The sequence below is a fragment of the Antrostomus carolinensis genome, unplaced genomic scaffold, assembly GCF_000700745.2.
Source record: "Antrostomus carolinensis isolate BGI_N321 unplaced genomic scaffold, ASM70074v2 scaffold23285, whole genome shotgun sequence".
NCBI lineage: Eukaryota > Metazoa > Chordata > Aves > Caprimulgiformes > Caprimulgidae > Antrostomus > Antrostomus carolinensis.
In genome coordinates, this window is record NW_010316127.1 from 1 (window position 1) to 18908 (window position 18908).

An 18908-nucleotide genomic window follows, 5' to 3' on the forward strand; every position below is an offset into this window, starting at 1 on the left:
TCCCTGACATTCTGTGATTCTGTGAAAACCAAATCTGCTGGAGGGCATAAAAAATATAATTGAAGCAGGAGAGAAAGCTGGAGTTTAATTAACTAACGAAGGTAAAGAACAAATTATACCCCCCGTGGAGGTCAGCCCGTGTTATCCTCCTAACGCAGCATCGCCCCGTGTGCCGAGAGGCCTCAGCAGAAGGTTCACCCGATGTTTTGTAAAATGTTTTGTAAAACCAGGCTGGCACTGGAGTTACACCCACTGCAACCTTCACCCGCACGCTGCCTCACCGGAAAAACTGCCTTTGCTCCTGATTGCACTTTCCCTGCAGGTTGGGGCCACAAAATACCCAGGAAGAGAGTCCTGAGCTTCTTGGTCCATCTAAAGTAGCCTTCAAGCCAAGACCCATCACTGTCTATACCATAAACATCTTAAACAGGAGCCCAGTAGCAGCCCAGTTGGACCTGGGATGCGATGGGATGGGGATTCAGCATGGGGGGACTCACCCTGTGCACAAAGACCATCAAATGTGGCACTGATTCGGGATGTGAAGCCCCACCAAAGGGCTTTGGATGGGAAAACCAGCAGCTGGTCTGCAATGGGTTGGCAGGACTGAGAGTCCTCTCTGGAGCGTGTCCACAGAAGGGCAACGGAGCTGGGGAAGGGTCTGGAGCACAAGTGTGCTGAGTTCCCTTGTGGCTGAGGGAACTGGGGTTGTTGAGCCTGGAGAAAAGGAGGCTGAGGGGAGACCTTGTGGCTCTGTGCAAGTCCCTTGGAGGAGGGTGGAGAGAGGTGGGGGTGGGTCTGTTCAACCAAGGCCCAAGGGACAGGACAAGAGGAAATGGGCTCCAGTTGTGCCCAGGGCAGTTGAGATGGGATGTGAGGAAGAATTTCTTTGCTGAAAGGGTTCTGAGGCATTGGAAGGGGTTTCCCAGGGCAGTGGTGGAGTCCCCATCCCTGGAGGGATTGAAGAGTCGTGTAGACACAGTGCTGAGGGACATGGGTTAGTCATAGGGGACTGGTCAGTGTTGGGTTCATGGTTGGACTTGATGATCTTAAAGGTCTTTTCCAACCAAAATGATTCTATGATTCTTTAATTTGATGTCACCTCATTAATCTGAACAAAGGCAACATCATCCTCCAAGATGGAGCTGGGTTTTTCGACAAGCCAAGATAGATATACCTGCACAGATGAAGCTCTGCGAGTCCAGACCCTTCTCCATGGGGATGGCCACCAGGTATTGCAACAAGAAGCCATTCTCCTTCACAATGTTCTTCAAGATGACCTGGGATTGCCCATCCAAGCTGCCACCCAGCGTCAGTGCCTCCTCGGCGCTCTCCAGGTAGGACATGAGCACCCCTCGGACCAGCTCCCTCCACGAAGCTGCTTCCTCTGCGTTCTCAGCCTGCAGCTTCAGGACAGCTTTGGAGGTGATGACTTTGAAGAACGCAGGTCCCCCAAGGCTCGTGTCTGGAAGAATGTCCTGGATGGTCTCTATACCGTAACTGTTGCTTAAAATTTTATCGTTGTTTCTGACTTTGAAGCACTTCAAAGTTTCTAGAGACAGGGAAAAAATAAAGGGGACCCAGGTTTTGTCTACGTCCACGTACAGAACAGCTTCTTTTATTGCATCCAGCTCCGGTTCATGAACTGGAGTCCAGTCAAAGCTGTTCCCAGTTGTGTCACTGTACTGGAGAAGAGCAGAAGAGTCATTTTGGATGGGCTGACCTTCACCACCATCTTCTGGATACTCTAGTGTCTCCCACTCCTCCTCCTCTAGCTGAGGCCGGCACTTGTGCAGCGCCTCACGGATCCTGTCCAGCCAGTCCTCAGCTTCATCTCGAGAAGGAGCTCGTAGGTAGAGCTTCTTCCCCAAGAAAACCAGCTCGAAACGGCCGTCCGAGTGCGTCAGCGCCAGCGCCTCGCACCGCAGCAGGGAATAGTTCTCCACACAGATCCTGTCCTCGTGGTCCAAGAAGAGCCGGAGCTCCAGCGGTGACAGCTCACAGGAGAACTCCTTCCATATCCCCATGGCTCCTCTCCGCTCCAGGCTGCCCAGCTTCAGGAGTCCTCGGAACGGGTTGGAAAGACCTGAGGCAAAAGTAGATTGTCTCAGTTTAACCAAAAAAAGAAGCTGATGGAGAGAGAAAAGCCAAGGGGTGGCTTGCAGTGAGCAACCAGAGGCATGGCAGCTTTGAGAGCTGATCCTGGTGGATGGTGGGATGGGGCAGGAGTTCACATGACCTGCTTGTTCCATCTCCATTATCTGCTGGCATGTGTTTGGGTTTTGAGGGTGAGGATGAGTGGGATGGCATAAAGGAAAACATGTCCCACAGGGTGGACAGAGACACCCAGCACACCTCCTGTCCTCCTAAAACTCTTCCCACCAGAGCCACCATGGGCTCAGCCACACCAAGGACAGCTGTCCCACCATCTTCTGGAGCTTTTAGTGGTGCCACGACCTCAGCGATGGCAAACTGTGCTTCCCAAAGAGCCCATCACAGAATCACAGAATGTTGGGGATTGGAAGGGACCTCAAAGATCATCCAGTCCAACCCCCTGCCAGAGCAGGAACCTCAATGAGATCACACAGGAAGGCGTCCAGGTGGGTTTTGAATGTCTCCAGAGAAGGAGACTCCACACCCTCCCTGGGCAGCCTGTCCCAGGGCTCTGGCACCCTCACTGGAAAGAAGTTTCTTCTCAAGTTGAAGCAGAACCTCCTGTGTTCCAGCTCACACCCATTGCCCCTTGTCCTACCATTGGGCATCACTGAGAAGAGCCTGGCTCCATCCTCCTGACATTCACCTTTACATATTTATAAGCATTAATGAGGTCACCCCTCAGTCTCCTCTTCTCCAAGCTAAAGAGCCCCAGCTCCCTCAGCCTTTCCTCAGCAGGGAGATGCTCCACTCCCTTCATCATCTTGGTGGCTCTGTGCTGGACTCTCTCCAGCAGTTCCCTGTCCTTCCTGAACTGTGGGGCCCAGAACTGGACACAAAGCCCATCACCCAAAACACCCCCCCTGCCCCTGAGTGCTGCTCAGTGAAGAAAGCAGGAGAGGGGAGGGTGGGACGTACCCATCTGCCTGCGATGGACAACGCTGAAGCCCTTTTGTTCCCGTTCAGGTGACATTTGGGGTTTCCTGCTCTCCGAGGACGGCACCGACAGCCTCTCCAAGTCAAGAGCACTAATGAGCCCTGGGGCCAGACCTTCACCAGCCCCTTCTGGCCCAAAGCCATTGGTGCTGGCTGTGCTTTGGCTGCCTTCTCCTGGAGAAGGTCTGTAGAAATCATCTTCTGAGATCCAGCTCTTTCTTTTCTGTTAAAATCAATACAGAAAAAAGAAATTCATTGTCAAACTTATTGATCACCCTGTGCCCCTCAAACACATGTGTTCACAGTGACCCCTCCACGGGGGCTGCTCCCGTGCAGACTCAATCCCAACCTGACTGGATTCCCACAGGGATTGTCCCCTGCTCTCCACTCCATGGGATTGTGTTGGCAGCTGGCAAATATTTGGATTATAAATTCCAAAATTGATCAGTTCTCTCCCCCATAAAATCATGGAGAAGCTCAGGGGGAGGGAGAGCACATTCCCTGCAGCACATTCCCTGCAGCAACCACAGATGGGATATTTGGTCCAAGAAAAGCCAGCCTGGCCATGGAAGGGTAGGAGGTCACCTGGAGCAGTGGCATCATCCTTGTTTTAGGAAGAACAGAGATGGGGAGAGGTGCAGAGAAGATGTCCAGGATGAAATACAGACCTACAGCTCACAAGCAGATGCTACAACACCAGGTCTGGTCAGTACAGGTAAAAAGTGAGGCAGGGAAGGGAGAGGGCACCTTTGTCTCTGTATGTCAGGAGGGGATGAGACCCACAAGCAGAAGAAAGCTCGTTAAGTTGAAAGAAAACATGGCTGTTAATTTCTCCAGGAGCTTTTCTGGCTACAAGAATGGAATGAGGTTCTGGGACAAGGTCCCCAAACCAACACCAGGAGCAAAACACAACCCAGCTCAGTGCTCTGGCAGCTTCCCTAGACCCAGCTCATCTCTTCCAGGGCTGCATCCCACCAAGAACCACCTCTTAACTGTCCTCATCTGCTTTTTAGAGCCTTTTATTGTGAACAATGACCGAAGTGACAGCAGAAGAGCCACAACCACCCTGTGGAGGATCATGAGTGGCTTTGGTGCAGCTCCCAGGTTCTACAGCTGGACCAGGAACGCAGGTTGGTCCATGAGTCAGGTGAAATGGGGGGGAATTTCCTGTTGACACCGTAAGTTACACATGGATGAGATGAGATGGGCCCAGTGCCACCAGGAAGCAGCAGAAATGGGATAACTGGGAGGGAGCAAAAAGAGAAGTATGGGGGAGTATGAAGTATATCCTCACCTCAGTGGGATGGAAACGATAGGAACCGGGGTGGAAACAAAGGGAACCAGGGTGGAAACAATGGGAACCAGGATGAAATGATGAGAACTAGGAAGGAAATGAGAGGAACCAGGATGGAAATTATGGGAACTAGGATGGAAACAATGGGAACCAGGATGGAAATGATGGGAACTAGGATGGAAACAATGGGAACCAGGATGGAAATGATGGGAACTAGGACAGAAATGATGGGAACTAGGACGGAAATGATGGGAACTAGGACGGAAATGAGAGGAACCAGGATGGAAATGAGAGGAACCAGGATGGAAATGATGGGGACTAGGACGGAAATGATGGTAACCAGGATGGAAACAATAGGAACCAGGATGGAAAAGTCAGCAACAAATTAACCAGGGGACAGGGTTGTTCACAGAGTTTCCTAAAAGCACAAGCAGAGTGGATCAGCTCCTCGGCAGCAGCAGGGGAAACCCTCCACTGGTTAAGCTCAGCCTAAGCACCAGGGAACACCATCCTGCTCTGGGAACAGATGTGTTGTGTGAATATTGTTCCACTGGAAAACTGCAATTTGTTTCCTGTCCAGTCAACCCTTTTCCTCTGCTTCTTACATGGACCATAAATGAAAGAAAAGTCCCCATGAGAAACTCGACTCTCGGGCTGTTTTATCAGCTCACACAGAGTTTATGGCCAGATCTGTGCAAGAGCTCAGCACCCTTCAGATATCCTTAACAAAACCAAAAGCTTCCTGTCACAGTCACTCCTGGGGAGGAACCACTGGCAGCCCAGGCAGGTTTGCAAAAGCTTTGGTGCCTCTTTTACCAGGGAATATCGACTTTGAACTGATTTCTCCCAGAGTGGCTGCATGGACACAGCTCCACGAGGTCCAGGGAGATGCTCATGGAGCGGGGAGCATGGCTTACACCTGACTTGCCATCAGGAGACTGGAAGCAGCACAGAAGATGAGAGTTTGGAGAAAGTGAGGCATATTCAGAAGCTGTCACTGGTTTTATTTTCCTTTTCCACTAGATGTGCTGGTCAGGAAGCAGAAAAACAAGGAGTTCAATAGCAAATGAGCTGTAACACCTACCGGACAAGCCAGCAGTGGAGAGAGGAGATATTCAGCCGTGGGGCTGCGGATGGGCTGGCTGGAATCACTGCTGCCAACTGTGTCACTTCGGCTTATTTCTCCTCTGCTGGGACCACCACGTCGCGTGGCCGAAACACCAGCCGGGCCGTCAGCTTGTGGGGCTGCATCTCCATCCCCATTGCTGGTGGTCACCGTGTCACCCACCTGAGGGGAGCGTGGACTGTTGGTGGTGGGAGGTGATTGCTGATGAGCTCCGTGGGATGGTGCTGGGAGGATGGAGGATGCAGCTGGGGGGCAGGTGGGCTGCACGCTGGGGACCAGCCCTCCCTCTGGGGTTTCCAGGCTTGGTTTGGTTTTGCTGAACTCAGACAACACCCTGGAAATAGAAAAGTGACCGGTTTGAATGTTGCTACGTTAACAGAATGTATAAAAACCCCCAGTTATGGTTCCTATGAGGACAGGCTGAAAGAGTTGGGGCTGTTCAGCCTGGAGAAGAGAAGGCTCCAGGGAGATCTTATAGCGGCCTCCCAGTACCTGAAGGGGCTCCAGGAAGGCTGGGGAGGGACTTTTCCTAAGGGCAGTTAATGACAGAACAAGGGGAAATGGGTTTAAGCTGAAAGAGGGGAGGTTTAGCTTAGATATTAGGAAGAAGTTCTTCACTGTGAGGGTGGTGAGACAGTGTCCCAGGTTGGCCAGAGAAGCTGTGGCTGCTCCTCCCTGGAAGTGTTCTCGGCCAGGCTGGATGAGGCTTTGAGCAACCTGGTCTAGTGGAAGGTGTCCCTGCTGATGGCAGGGGGGTTGGGACTGGATGAGCTTTAAGGTCCCTTCCAACCCAAACCATTCTATGATTCTATGATTCTATGAAATGCTAAGCACCCAAAACAAGGGCTCAGCATCACTGCTTGGCTCCTGTGGGCTGGCAGCACCACACGGCTGCAAAAAACCCCCTGTGGCACCGGCCCTGAGAACAGAAAACCGAGTGATTTTTGCCCTACGGAGCCACAGTCGACCCCACTGCAGGCAAAGCCCCTGCCTGCAAAGACCACGTTTCCTAATTACACCTGTTAATGGGCTTTAATTTCCTTCTGATGGACACTTCTTAAGGGAGGGAGAGCACTGGGTGCTCCCCAGAGCCCCACGTACAGCTCCTGGACACATCTCCAGCCACGGATCATGTGCCAAATGTTTTCCTAATCATTAATGAGCAATTAGTGAAGCTCGGTCAGCCAAGACGCCGTTCCCATGCCCCCGCTTCACCACCAGTTCAGCTGAATTAAACCAACCCAAGATTAAAATTCAAACCAATGTCTTTCTATCATGAGTTTAATCCAATCAAGGCAGATTCTTCCAGGATCACCTTCAAATACAAAACCCTAGAGGTAGGTAACGACGCTGTTATCGATGGGGAAGGACAGACTGTGACTCTAAACCCTCCCAAAGACCCTCACTGGGAAGAAGGTGCCTTTGCCAATCAGCACCCCGAGGCCAGGCCCCTTCGGAGAGGCAGGGAAAATATTTACTGACTACTCAGAGCTTATACAACCCACTGGAAATCTTTGTGCTGGGTGTTTGGCAGAAATTAATCACGAGGATGACAAACTAACAACCTCCCTCCTCTAAATTGTCTGACGAAGCTGCAAATTATAACCCTTTCCTGCGACTAAATTCATTTCTTTCCCCCGTAGAAAGCCCTGGAGCATCCTCCAGCGTATTCCAGGGAGATGTGACATTCCTGAGACCAGGGAGCAGCATTTTTTTGACGTGTATTACCCCAGTAAAGAGGACAGACACACACTTCAGTGGCTGGGGGCTCCTTTGCTGTGGCAGCGAGGTCCCAGCAAGCTGTTCTGAGTGTTTTTTACCTTTCAGGCTTTTTCCAGCAGGAAAAAAAAGCTTGTTAAAGAAAAACAGAGGAGAAAGCGTTCTTGCCTGTAGCAAGAAAAATAAATAAAACCTAAGAGAGGGTTAAAAATCCCTTTGAAGAGGAGATCTGGGAGAAGACTCACTCTTGCAGTGACTGGTCCAGGTCCTTGGTGGTGGCTGTCCCCAGGTCGGAGTCACAGGAGAGCGGCTCATCGCTCCGCTCCGGACTGCGGGCGCAGGGAGCCGGGAGGACGCTGTCAGAGCCCAGGCTGGAGGAGAGCTGGGATGAGCTCGTGGTGTTGAGGCTCAAGGAGGACGATGTGAGCTTGATTTTGCTGCAGGCTTTGCTGATGGGTAGGACAGAAGGTTGAATCTCGATCTCATCCGACCCTGATGATTGGGAGATGGAACCCAGCGATGCTTTTCTGTGGGGTTCAGATGTTGAGGATGTGAGTGGTTCCAGCAGCTCTGAAACAGGACACAGACCTGACAGGGACAGAGGGGTGATGGTCCACTCGTTTAAAACTGCTGATTTATAGGAGAGCTCGAAGGTTAAGGATGATAAACCCTGCAAGTAGCTAAGGAGAAACTCGCACTCTTCAGCATCCAAGAGCAGAGCAGTCGCCTGGTAGAACTCGGGCAGCCGGGACCTCTCCCGCAGCAGCAGCTTCAAGTAACACTCCATGAGGCCATCGTTCAGAGCCAGCCTCAGCCAGGCTCGGCAGCGACCCACGTCTGTATTGATGAAGATGAGTTGTTCCAGCTCTGAGACAATATTTCTGAGGGAAAGGGAAAAAAAAAGAACAGAATAGGATGTGAGAGGCTCCGGTTTTGGTCCATCACAGGGGGCAGGAGGAGTAGATTCTCCATCAGGAACTGCTCAACCTGCTTTGCTATGGGGAGTTTAGGAATTGGGTAAAAAAAAGGTTGTGGAAAATCTCTTTTCTCCACAGAAAAAGTGGTTTCTCATGGAGAAAAAATTGCTCCTGAATGCCCCAAAGCTAAATATATTGGTAATGACCCCAGCAGGTCTGGGTGCTCCTCCTCTCTCTGGCTGGAGGCATCTCCCATGCATCGCTTGCCCTGGACCAAGGCAGACAGGGAAATTAATAGACTGGTTTGGGTTGGAAGGGACCTTAAAGCTCATCCAGTCCCAACCCCCCTGCCAGCAGCAGGGACACCTTCCACTAGACCAGGTTGCTCAAAGCCTCATCCAGCCTGGCCTTCAACACTTCCAGGGAGGAGCAGCCACAGCTTCTCTGGCCAACCTGGGACACTGTCTCACCACCCTCACACCAAACAATTTCTTCCTAATATCTCATCTAAACCTAAACCTAAATTCCTGTTGTCCCTGCACGATGGTGGGACATGCTCTGGCTGGATACTCCTTGGTGACAACTGTGTGTCTTAAATCCTAACTTCAAATTTAAAATCAGCCAAAACAGTGAAAACTGCTGCAGCAGCCCCCAAAAAACCCCCAAGTCAGGTTGAGCTCCTCAAACAACCTCAGTCTCGTGATTTCAACCATATTCCCTGAAAATCCAACAGTGACCCCGCGCTCCCTGATCCCCCCCAGTCCCAGCTCCCATTGGCACTGGAGATGCTACAAAAACAAGAGCAAAACTTTTCTAAAGTTGTTTTTTTTTTGTTTTAAATCTGTCTCTCAAGAAAGAACTAAAAAAAACCTTCAAAGGGCACAAAAATATCCCCCGTAGCATGTGAAAGAGTTATTTTCATCTGCTGGTTCATAATTCAAGAGTTGTTGATGGTGTTTTATGAAGCTTTCAAAACTATTTGTGTGTGGGCTGTTATTGAGCGTGGGAGAACTCTGCTTAGGGAGTGGCTCAGAAAAACCCCAGCCAGTAACCCCAGGAGCAACCTCCTCAGAGCTCACACAGCAGGTCAGGGATGTTCATCCTGGCTGGGACATGGAGAACAAGCATCCCAAGTAGGATCAGGTCCAGATCCCTGTGTCATGCATCCCGTAACCCATCACTGCTGTAGGTCAGTGTGGTCACCAAGGTCCCACCAGGGAGTTCCCATTTACAGCCTGGCACCCCAAAATAAAATAAGGAAGGGGTATGCACTTAGCTGGCAGTGGTGTTTCATTCCTTGACTGTCTGGGGACGTGGGCTCACATCTAAATCATAGAATTTATGGTTGGACTAGATGATCATAAGGGTCTTTTCCAACCAAACTACTTTATGAATCATTAAGGTTGGAAAAGACATCCAAAAGAAGAGAGGAGATTTAGAAGCACAGACTCATAGAATTGTTTTGGTTGGAAAAGACCTTTAAGATCATCAAGTCCAACCATAAACCTAACACTGACCAGTCCCCGACTAACCCATGTCCCTCAGCACTGTGTCTACACGACTCTTCAATCCCTCCAGGGATGGGGACTCCACCACTGCCCTGGGCAACCCCTTCCAATGCCTCAGAACCCTTTCAGCAAAGAAATTCTTCCTCACATCCCATCTCAACTGCCCTGGCCACAACTGGAGCCCATTTCCTCTTGTCCTGTCCCTTGGGCCTTGGTTGAACAGACCCACCCCCACCTCTCTCCACCCTCCTCCAAGGGACTTGAACAGATCCACAAGGTCTCCCCTCAGCCTCCTTTTCTCCAGGCTCAACACCCCCAGTTCCCTCAGCCACAAGGGAACTCAGCACACTTGTGCTCCAGACCCTTCCCCAGCTCCGCTGCCCTTCTCTGGACACGCTCCAGCACCTCCATGTCCTTCTTGGACTCAGGGGCCCAACACTGGACACACTTTAACCCTTGCAGACACTGGGTGGGGCTGTGCTGGGTGCCATGTCCTGCATCACTTGTCACTGCAGGAGCTTTACTCTCCTACCTTCAGGTCCCAGTGGTCCCGGGAGCCCTGAGACACCCTGCGAGAGCATCTCTCCCTCCGACCGATGGGTCTGAGCACACAGGATGGGGTAGAGCCCTATCCTTCCATCGAGCCACCTTCCTGTTCACCTGCTTTGGTAGGGAGGTTGGACTGGATGATCTCCAGAGGTCTCTTCCAACCCCACCATTCTGTCATTCTGTGATTCCCTGAATTTTGTGGCTTTTGCAGCAGAGAGACGGGACAAACCCGAGCGCACAGACACCTCTGGGCAGGGACGGGCACTCACCGATGGGTGATGCTCTTCAGCAAACCCCAGAAGACAGGTTGGGGAAGTGGTCCCCGACCTCCTGTTTTCTTTCCTTTCCCCCCACTCTCTGGCTTTATGTGCTTTGCCTTCAGCCCGTGCACAAAAACAGCTTCCAGGGCGCTGCAGAGGGTGTTGGCGTTCCCATCGTCGCTGGTTACGATGGCATCCGAGGTGACGTACTGCTTCTGCAACGCCTTGATGGCATTCACCAGTTGCTTCTTGATCAGCTGCAAGACAGGAGGTACACACTCAGATTATTAAAAAAATAAGTATGAGGTATTTTATTTCATATAAAAGGGCTCAAAAACTGTAAGGCTTGTGCTGAGCTCAGCACCGACAGCTGAACTGGTCAAGTTGGGGACTCACACTCTTGGCATCACAGTTCATCTGGCTCTTAGGTTGCCCAAGGAAGTTGTGGCTGCTCCTCCCTGGAAGTGTTCAAGGCCAGGTTGGATGAGGCTTTGAGCAACCTGGTCTAGTGGAAGGTGTCCCTGCTGCTGGCAGGGGGGGTGGGACTGGATGAGCTTTAAGGTCCCTTCCAATCCAAACCATTCTATGATTCTATTATTATGTTTAAAATGAATAATTTATACAATTTTAGCTGCTGTTTTGGAGCCCACTGGGTGGCTGGGGTTGCCTTTAGAGCATGTGGTGCTTCCTCTGCAGACATGAAACTGCTTAAGAGGATGGGGGAGAAAAAGAAATCAGCTCTTTCCAGGTGCTTGCGTGGGGGAAACACAGGAATTAACTAAACATGGGTGAGAAATGAAACTCAAAGGAGGGAACCTTGGAGGGAACCTTTGGAAAAGAACAATCCTTGTTAAAACATTTCTTAAAATCTTTGAAAAGCAGGTTACAACATGAATCCTGAAGACAAACTCTTCTTCTCTGCCATAAAAGACCTTTCAGGACTATTTTATTTTAAAATAACACGGGTGTGTTCTGTCACCTCCAAAGCTTTTCCCAAGCTTTTTTTTCTTCAAAGCATAAACCAACTCAGACCAACGTTGCCAGTTTTTAGCTGTGAGCAGTTAAATCTGCCCCGTTTTTCCCTCCTGCTGCCTCAGTGGGGACTGTTCCCTTCCACCACACCAACCCGGGGACACTGCTGGTCCCAGAACCACACACAGAAGCGGGACAGCACAGTTAATTTATTGAGATAGTCACTTGGGATGAGTCTTGCTTTTAAAGGTAGGAGCTGGGCTCTCCTGAATCCATCCCACCACTTTCCCAGCCTGCATCCCACAATCCCAGCATTGCCTGGATTGGAAAAGCCCTTTAAGCTCATCGAGTCCAACCATGAACCCAACACTGACCAGTCCCCTATGACTAACCCATGTCCCTCAGCACTGTGTCTACACGACTCTTCAATCCCTCCAGGGATGGGGACTCCACCACTGCCCTGGGCAACCCCTTCCAATGCCTCAGAACCCTTTCAGCAAAGAAATTCTTCCTCACATCCAATCTCAACTTCCCAATAACCTAAATTTAGCCAGAAGAATTAAACTGCCGCCTGGAAAATCAACAGCCATTTATCTATTTCTTGCCACTCTGCAGTTGCTTAAGACAATTTTGAAGGTTCAAGACACTTGAATGTCTTACCCCTACCCTGAGATTAGCTCATTGACTCCTAATAGACATTTGAGGTATGGCTGATATCTGAAGAATGATCTATGCTCCTGAAAATCAGATAGGATTTGATTTGAGCTCATCCTCCCAGCCAAGATCATGAGTACAGGACTCGCTGGGTGGCTGGAATTGCCTTTAGAGTGTGTGGTGTTTCCTCTGCAGACAGCAAAATTTTTAAGAGGATGAGGAGGGGGGGAAAAGAAATTGGCTTTTTGAGCAGGAGAAACACAGGGATTAAATAAACATGAGTGAGACATGAGAAACTCCACGGAGGGAACCCATAGTAAGGGCTGTGATACTGCTTGAATTCCTGCAGGTCAGCCCAGGTGGCACACTAATCATAGAACCCCAGACTGGTTTGGGTTGGAAGGGACCTTAAAGCTCATCCAGTCCCAACCTCCCTGCCAGCAGCAGGGACACCTTCCACTAGACCAGGTTGCTCAAAGCCTCATCCAACCTGGCCGAGAACACTTCCAGGGAGGAGCAGCCACAGCTTCTCTGGCCAACCTGTTCCAGTGTCTGACCACCCTCACAGTGAAGAACTTCTTCCTAATATCTCATCTAAACCTCCCCTCTTTCAGCTTAAACCCATTTCCCCTTGTTCTGTCATTAACTGCCCTTATGAAAAGTCCTAATGAGTCCCACCAGCAGAAATCAAAGCCATGGATGGTGCTCTCAGCAGTTTGGCTGCATTGATTAACCTCAGGGTGCTGCTGGGGACCAGCTCCCCCCAAAAAAGATGCTTTTGGAAGGATGGTTGGGGTGTAGCTGCTGCCTTTGGGGAGAGTGGGTGGGTGTTGAAGCTGGAATGTGGGAATTCTACCTTCCAGCAGCTTTGCCTCCCTCGTTCTCACATGAGTCAAAACCAAGTGAGTTCAGTGAACGGAACAATTTTACGCTGGTGGAAAGAAGGAATTTTATTTATTTTATTTTTGTTTCTAACCCAGCTGAGCCCGGATGTCTCAATCAAACCTCATTTAAAATGAAAGGTGTGCTTCCCAGCAGGCATTTAGCAAACACTGCCAGTTCAGCTGGGACTCCACCAAACAATTCAGGGAGGGATTTAAAAAACGAGTAGAAGGGGCCCTTGGGGACACGGGTTAGTGGGCCACGGTGGTGGTGGGGTGATGGTTGGACTGGATGATCTCAGAGATCTTTTCCAACCTTAATGATTCTGTGATTTGATGTTTCAGCATTCGAGGCAAACTCTGAACAGCAACTGGGACAGGGCAGATTTTGACTCCAACCTGGGTTGGTTGCACAAGCCCATATTAAATTTTCAGCCTAAGATATATATTTTTTTTAGCATCTAAATAAGATTTCCAGCAGCTGACCAGCTAGATCAAGAACAACAGCCAAGGGGGACATACACACACACACACACCTTATCCCTGCTCGTTTTGGGGGTGCCCCTTTGCAGTGGGAGCTGTTTTCCAGTTGCTCCACAGATCTGACAGCACAAGCGACCCGCCGGCGAGCAGCAGCCGTGTGCTAACAGGATTAAAGAGTGCAAGTGATTTTATCTGTCACGCACGAATTAATTCTGCTCTGGGATGAATTAAACACCCGGGTTGAACCGCTGGGTTTGAAATTTGCTGGTTAAACGTGTTTAAACTCCCAAAGGTAGGTAAGGAAATTCTAAATATACAGAGCAGTAATGGTTCTTCACCCAGAGATCAGCGCTGGGGACCTTCCCCTGACCCACACTGGGCAGTGTGGGGGGGTAGTGGAAGGTGTCCCTGCTGCTGGCAGGGGGGTTGGAACTGGATGAGCTTGAAGGACCCTTCCAACCCAAAGCAGTCTGTGAGGCTGTGTAGAAACAGAAGAGAAGCAATCCCTGGCTCAACGTGCATCACTGCAAGCTTGGGGGGCACGAGGGGCAAAGCCCCCAGGTAGAGTCTGGTGTGATTGAACCCCCCACATCAGCCAAACCAGCAAGGATTTTCTCTGCTGGAAAGAGCAAGCCACCCTTCACCCATGTAAACCATCCCAATCCCAGCTGGCAGCACTGACAAGTCCTACCATGTCCTTGTTGGTAACTGGAGTTGCACTGGGGAGTAACTGGAGCTATCTGGGGAGGGTGGAGGGATGTCTTGCTCACCTGTATGGCTTCCTTGGGGTCATCGGCGTGGCTCGAATGCATCTCAGCTGCTGCCGCTCCCTGTGCTGCCTTCACATGTCACCTTTGAGAGAAAGAGGAGGAGCAGATCTGAGCACCCGTTTGGTTCACAACTCACCCACCAGCCACACGAAGGGCACCCAGTGTCACACCAGAGGCTCAGGTCACACACGACGTTTCGCAAGAGCTCGCGGCCAGGTCGCTGCCACTGACCACATGGAAACACCACACCACGAGTTTCAGGCAAAACAGAGCATGGCCAAGAGATTGAGAGGGAGTAATTAACCCTTGCAAGAGGGAGTAATTAACCCTTCCAAGAGGGAGTAATTAACCCTTGCAATCTGCCCGCTGGCACCCCCTAAACCTGGGTGAGACGCCAGCCTGGTCAAGCTTGCAGTGACGGACGCTGAGGCAGGGATTGCTTCTCTTGTTTCTACACAGCCTCACAGACTCGTTTGGGTTGGAAGGGACCTTAAAGATCATCCAGTCCCAACCCCCCTGCCATCAGCAGGGACACCTTCCACTAGACCAGGTTGCTCAAAGCCTCATCCAACCTGGCCTTCAACACTGCCATGCCCAGGTGCCATCAAGGGCATCAAAACAGGCATTTATGGGAGAGCCTGAATGGTGGCACCCAAAACCCATGTGAATGGCATTAAGGTGGCCCAGACAGAGGGGTGTCACCCTCCAGCAGACCCTGGGCAGAGGTGACAACAGCTCATCTCTCTGGTATTTGCTCTCAAGAGGTGCCTGGGTGGTTGCCCTGATGGCACAGAGCTGCCTGGGAAGCTGGGAAGGAAGGTTCTCCATCAGGTTCTTCATCAGGTTCTCCATCAGGTTTCCAGTCGCTCCATTCGGAAGCAGATGAATGCCAGGATGTCCCCGCTCCTGGGGGGTGCAGATGGCAGAGCTGCTCTGCTGCAGCTGGTTTTGGTGGGAGAGAAAGAAAAACCAGTGCCCTCCCACTATGGGAAACACCGGCAAAGGCAGAACCGAGCTGGCAGCAGCAACATCCCTGGGGTCAGCTGCAGCTGTGGGGTGTTTGCAGACAACAAGGGACCTTTGACTTCTGACATTTGGCCACCTGCCCTGTTCTTCAGAGCCATCTGCTGAAACCCAGCTGTGCCTGGAGGCTCTGTGAGCGAAGAATCATAAAAATCCCAGACTGGTTTGGGTTGGAAAGGACCTTAAAGCTCATCCAGTCCCAACCCCCCTGCCAGCAGCAGGGACACCTTCCACTAGACCAGGTTGCTCAAAGCCTCATCCAACCTGGCCTTGAACCGTTCCAGGGAGGAGCAGCCACGGCTTCTCTGGCCAACCTGTTCCAGAAGAACACGGCTGTCAGTGAGGTGTCCATCACAGGGTTCCATCTCTGCTCAAACACAGCATGTCCTGGTGCTGCAAAGTGCCCGAGAGCTGCTCCAGCACCAGCTACCGCCGTAAAACTTTCTCAGGGCGTAAGAGATCGGAGAAGAAACGTATTCCCTTGAGCTGGAAGCACTTGTCGTGGCTTTGCCATCCAAGCGGCGAAGGACAGAGCCCAGCAGTTGATCTCCAAGGTTTGGGGATGTCCACAGCAGATAAGGAGCTTGGTATGGTATCAAATTTCAGATTTTATAACCAAGCCAACACAAAAACTCCACAGCTCTCCCCCAAGCAGAGCTGACGGCCTCAACCTGCCCCTGTCCCTGCACTGTGAGCCATCAAAGCAGGGCAAAAACATGGTTTGCAGACCAGGTCCTACATGGTCACAGCAAGTCCTGAAGACAGCGATGGTCCAAATCCAGAGCAGCCCAAATCTGGAGCAGCTTAAACCCAGAGCAGTCTGAATCCGGAGCATCCCAGACCTGGAGCATCCTGTGCACATACCGCACCGGATGGTCCTGCTCGGAGCAGCAGGTCAAGAGCTCTTTGGGGACAAACCCTGGGCTGATCCTGAGTGTTTCCAGAAGTCACAGACCATTTAATAGAAAAGGAAACTGGTTTTGCCATGACTTGTCATAAGATTTCCTCTCGCTGGGTTGCAACACAGAAATGGGGGAGCGCAGTGATTACGAGAACATTAACCTCTGGCTCCGAGGCTTGAGGTGCTGATGGGGGTTTTTTGGGGGAGTGAGGGGACATCTAAGTGACAGCAGCATTTGATGAGGACCACAGAGAGCCATCCGCATCTCTGCTCTCTACATGGGAGTTTCAGGCTCCTCGGGGCCCAGCAACTCCTGCAAACAAGCAACACACCCCACCCCAAGATAAATCCAAGGTGCTAGAGCTGGGAGTGGGAGACCCAAGGGTGGGAGAAGCAAGCTGTGGGCACAGGGTGGCATTTCTCATGCCCAGAGAGGCAGCGTGGATGTTTCAGCTCCAGGACTGCACCTGACATCTGTGCTCTCAACATCAGCCACCCCGGTGTCCCCGTCACAGGGGAGGGGGTGACAGAGGGGGTTTTGCAAAGATCTTGTCTAGATTTTACCAAGCGAGTGGTATTCCCCCAAAACACAGGCTGCTTCGCCGGCATCACCTCTCCCAGAGTCTGTAGGAGATGAGTCGCTGAGGAGGCCACTCAACCACCTCCACTATGGGACTCTCCACTCCCACCATGACCAGTCCGACCAGTTTGTCCCAGCATTTCTGTTGGGACAGCATTTTCCTGAATAACAAGTGCAACAAATCAGCTCCGAGGTGGATTTCATCCAACACAACTCTGGTGAAACACCAAGAGATCGAACTGGCAGCCCTGGCACCAGGCTAGCCAGCTCCAGAAGGACCTGGAGGGCTCTGGAGAACTTCCAAGCAGATCCTGGAAAGCCATGACTATTCTTTGTGATCTCGAAAGGATAAGAGATGGGATGGATGTGCAAACACAGAGCCAAGCACATCTATAGTGTTAAAACACCCCCCCCCCACATGGTTTCCCAGTAGTCACCACCCTGGAGGCAACACAGGCAGAGAACAACAGCTCGAGTCAAAGCAAGAACATCAAACAAGTGAGAAATGAAAACAAGCAGCGAGCTGGGGCGGTCAAACCTACCGAGGAGGAGAGTCACCGGCATGAGAGCAGAGCTGCTTATTGACCAAACTGCTGCAAAACAGCCCACTTCTTTGGGAAGGGTTTGTTCAGATCAAGTCTTGTACCCAGGAGAGGCAGAGACCCCTCCCCTTGTCCTGGAGAGCAGATCTTTTTGGTCTCCCAACCAGAGACGTTCTCTGGGTTATAAATAAACAGCCAGGTCACCGCTCATGCCTCACAAACGGAAAACAACAGCCCAGGACGGCGGCGGGAACCAGTGACTCAGGGTCTGGACACCGAGCCCATCATTTTCCAAGCACGAGTGTTGGACCAGTCACCCTCCACCCTGAGGGAAACCAGGGCTTTGATGGGATGGTGGAGGTCCAAGGGGTGATGTGGGGACAGACCCCTCCTCCTACACAGCCAGGAAAGCTTCTGCTCCCCACCCAGAGCCTGTGCACACCCTCAAAATATCAGCTGAGGCCATGGAGGAGCAGGACAGCCAGCTGGCAGGGCCAGGGGCTCGGCTTGGCACAGGGTAAAACCCCTCAGCAGTGATTCCACAAAGGTCAGGGCAGGGTCAGAGCAGAGCCCCAGCTCGTGAGGGCGGCTGGACCCTCGTGGTCCAACTTCAGCTCCTTCCCAGCGCGACGCAGCCCCCACTGCAGGAACACGGGGCTGGAGGAAGGGACGGGGACAGACACACCACCCTCGTCCCCCAAAAATGTCCTCCTTGCAGCTGACAAACCTGGTGGTGGGTGGAGAAGAGTCGGTGCTGATGAACCCCTCCAACTTCTGTCCCCACCACACCGAGCAGGACACCCAGGAGCAGGACAAGCAGGTGCTGAGCTCCTGGTGCTGCCCTCGCTGACAAGATTCTGTTCCTCAAACACCCAAAAATGAGGATTTCTTGGAGCCTGTCGCCTGTTCCTGTACCAGGCTGCGATTTGCTGGAGCCGCAGGTAAAACCAGGGTTGATTTTCCCACCACACAAGGGTTGGGAAACCCCCAGCGCGTTGGGGAAGGATGTTCCCGTATTTATATCCCTGATTTTGGGGTTGGTTTGGATTCCCAGAGCTGGAGATTCCCGGTTGATTCAGTGGCCATCTGACACAGCGGGCAGCTCGCATCCCTCGAGGGGGGGAGATCCAGGAAGCAGGGGGGGGGTCGCTGGAAATAAGGCACAAAAAATTGGTGTTTTAAACTCGATGTTTTCTGCTGGACACAAGAATTACTCAGAGCTCGTTGGGAACTGCTCATTTTAAGTGAAAAAATGTCATTTATGGGGAAGGTAACGCACAGGAAGTCAGAGGAATCTGTGAGGGTCCCACAGGTGCTGGATCTCCACGTGGGACAGGACAAGGAGACAGGTTTGGGGTGTCGGCGCTGGAGGGAGCAGATTGAGGACCAGACACCATCAACCCCCCCAGGGACCCTGTGGGAAGGAGCTTCTGACCCACAGCGTGGGCGTGCGGGGGCACAGGTCCCCCCCCAGCCCCATGGGGGGACACGCAGGGGGGCTCAGCCCCCTGGGTGGGGTGGTGTGGGCAGAGCCTGCCTGGGGAAGGGTCGGCAGCCATGGGGTGGGGGGCATCTCTTGTTGTCACTCTGCACCCATATCTGCACCCCCTGACCCCCATAACTGCACCCCTGACCGCTCCCC

General features: G+C 51.9%; 1 protein-coding gene across 1 annotated transcript; it reads right to left on the bottom strand.

Moving 5' to 3' along the window:
- Window positions 1-1174: 1174 nt before the first annotated feature.
- On the bottom strand, window positions 1175-14262 carry PLEKHM1 (pleckstrin homology and RUN domain containing M1; the record flags this gene model as incomplete). Its single annotated transcript, XM_010168188.1, has 6 exons — window positions 14221-14262; window positions 10470-10717; window positions 7472-8107; window positions 5466-5841; window positions 3070-3310; window positions 1175-2083 (listed from the first exon to the last, which is right to left on the bottom strand). Coding segments are annotated over exons 1-6 (2452 nt in total), but the record flags the coding sequence as incomplete, so codon positions are not given.
- Window positions 14263-18908: the final 4646 nt, after the last annotated feature.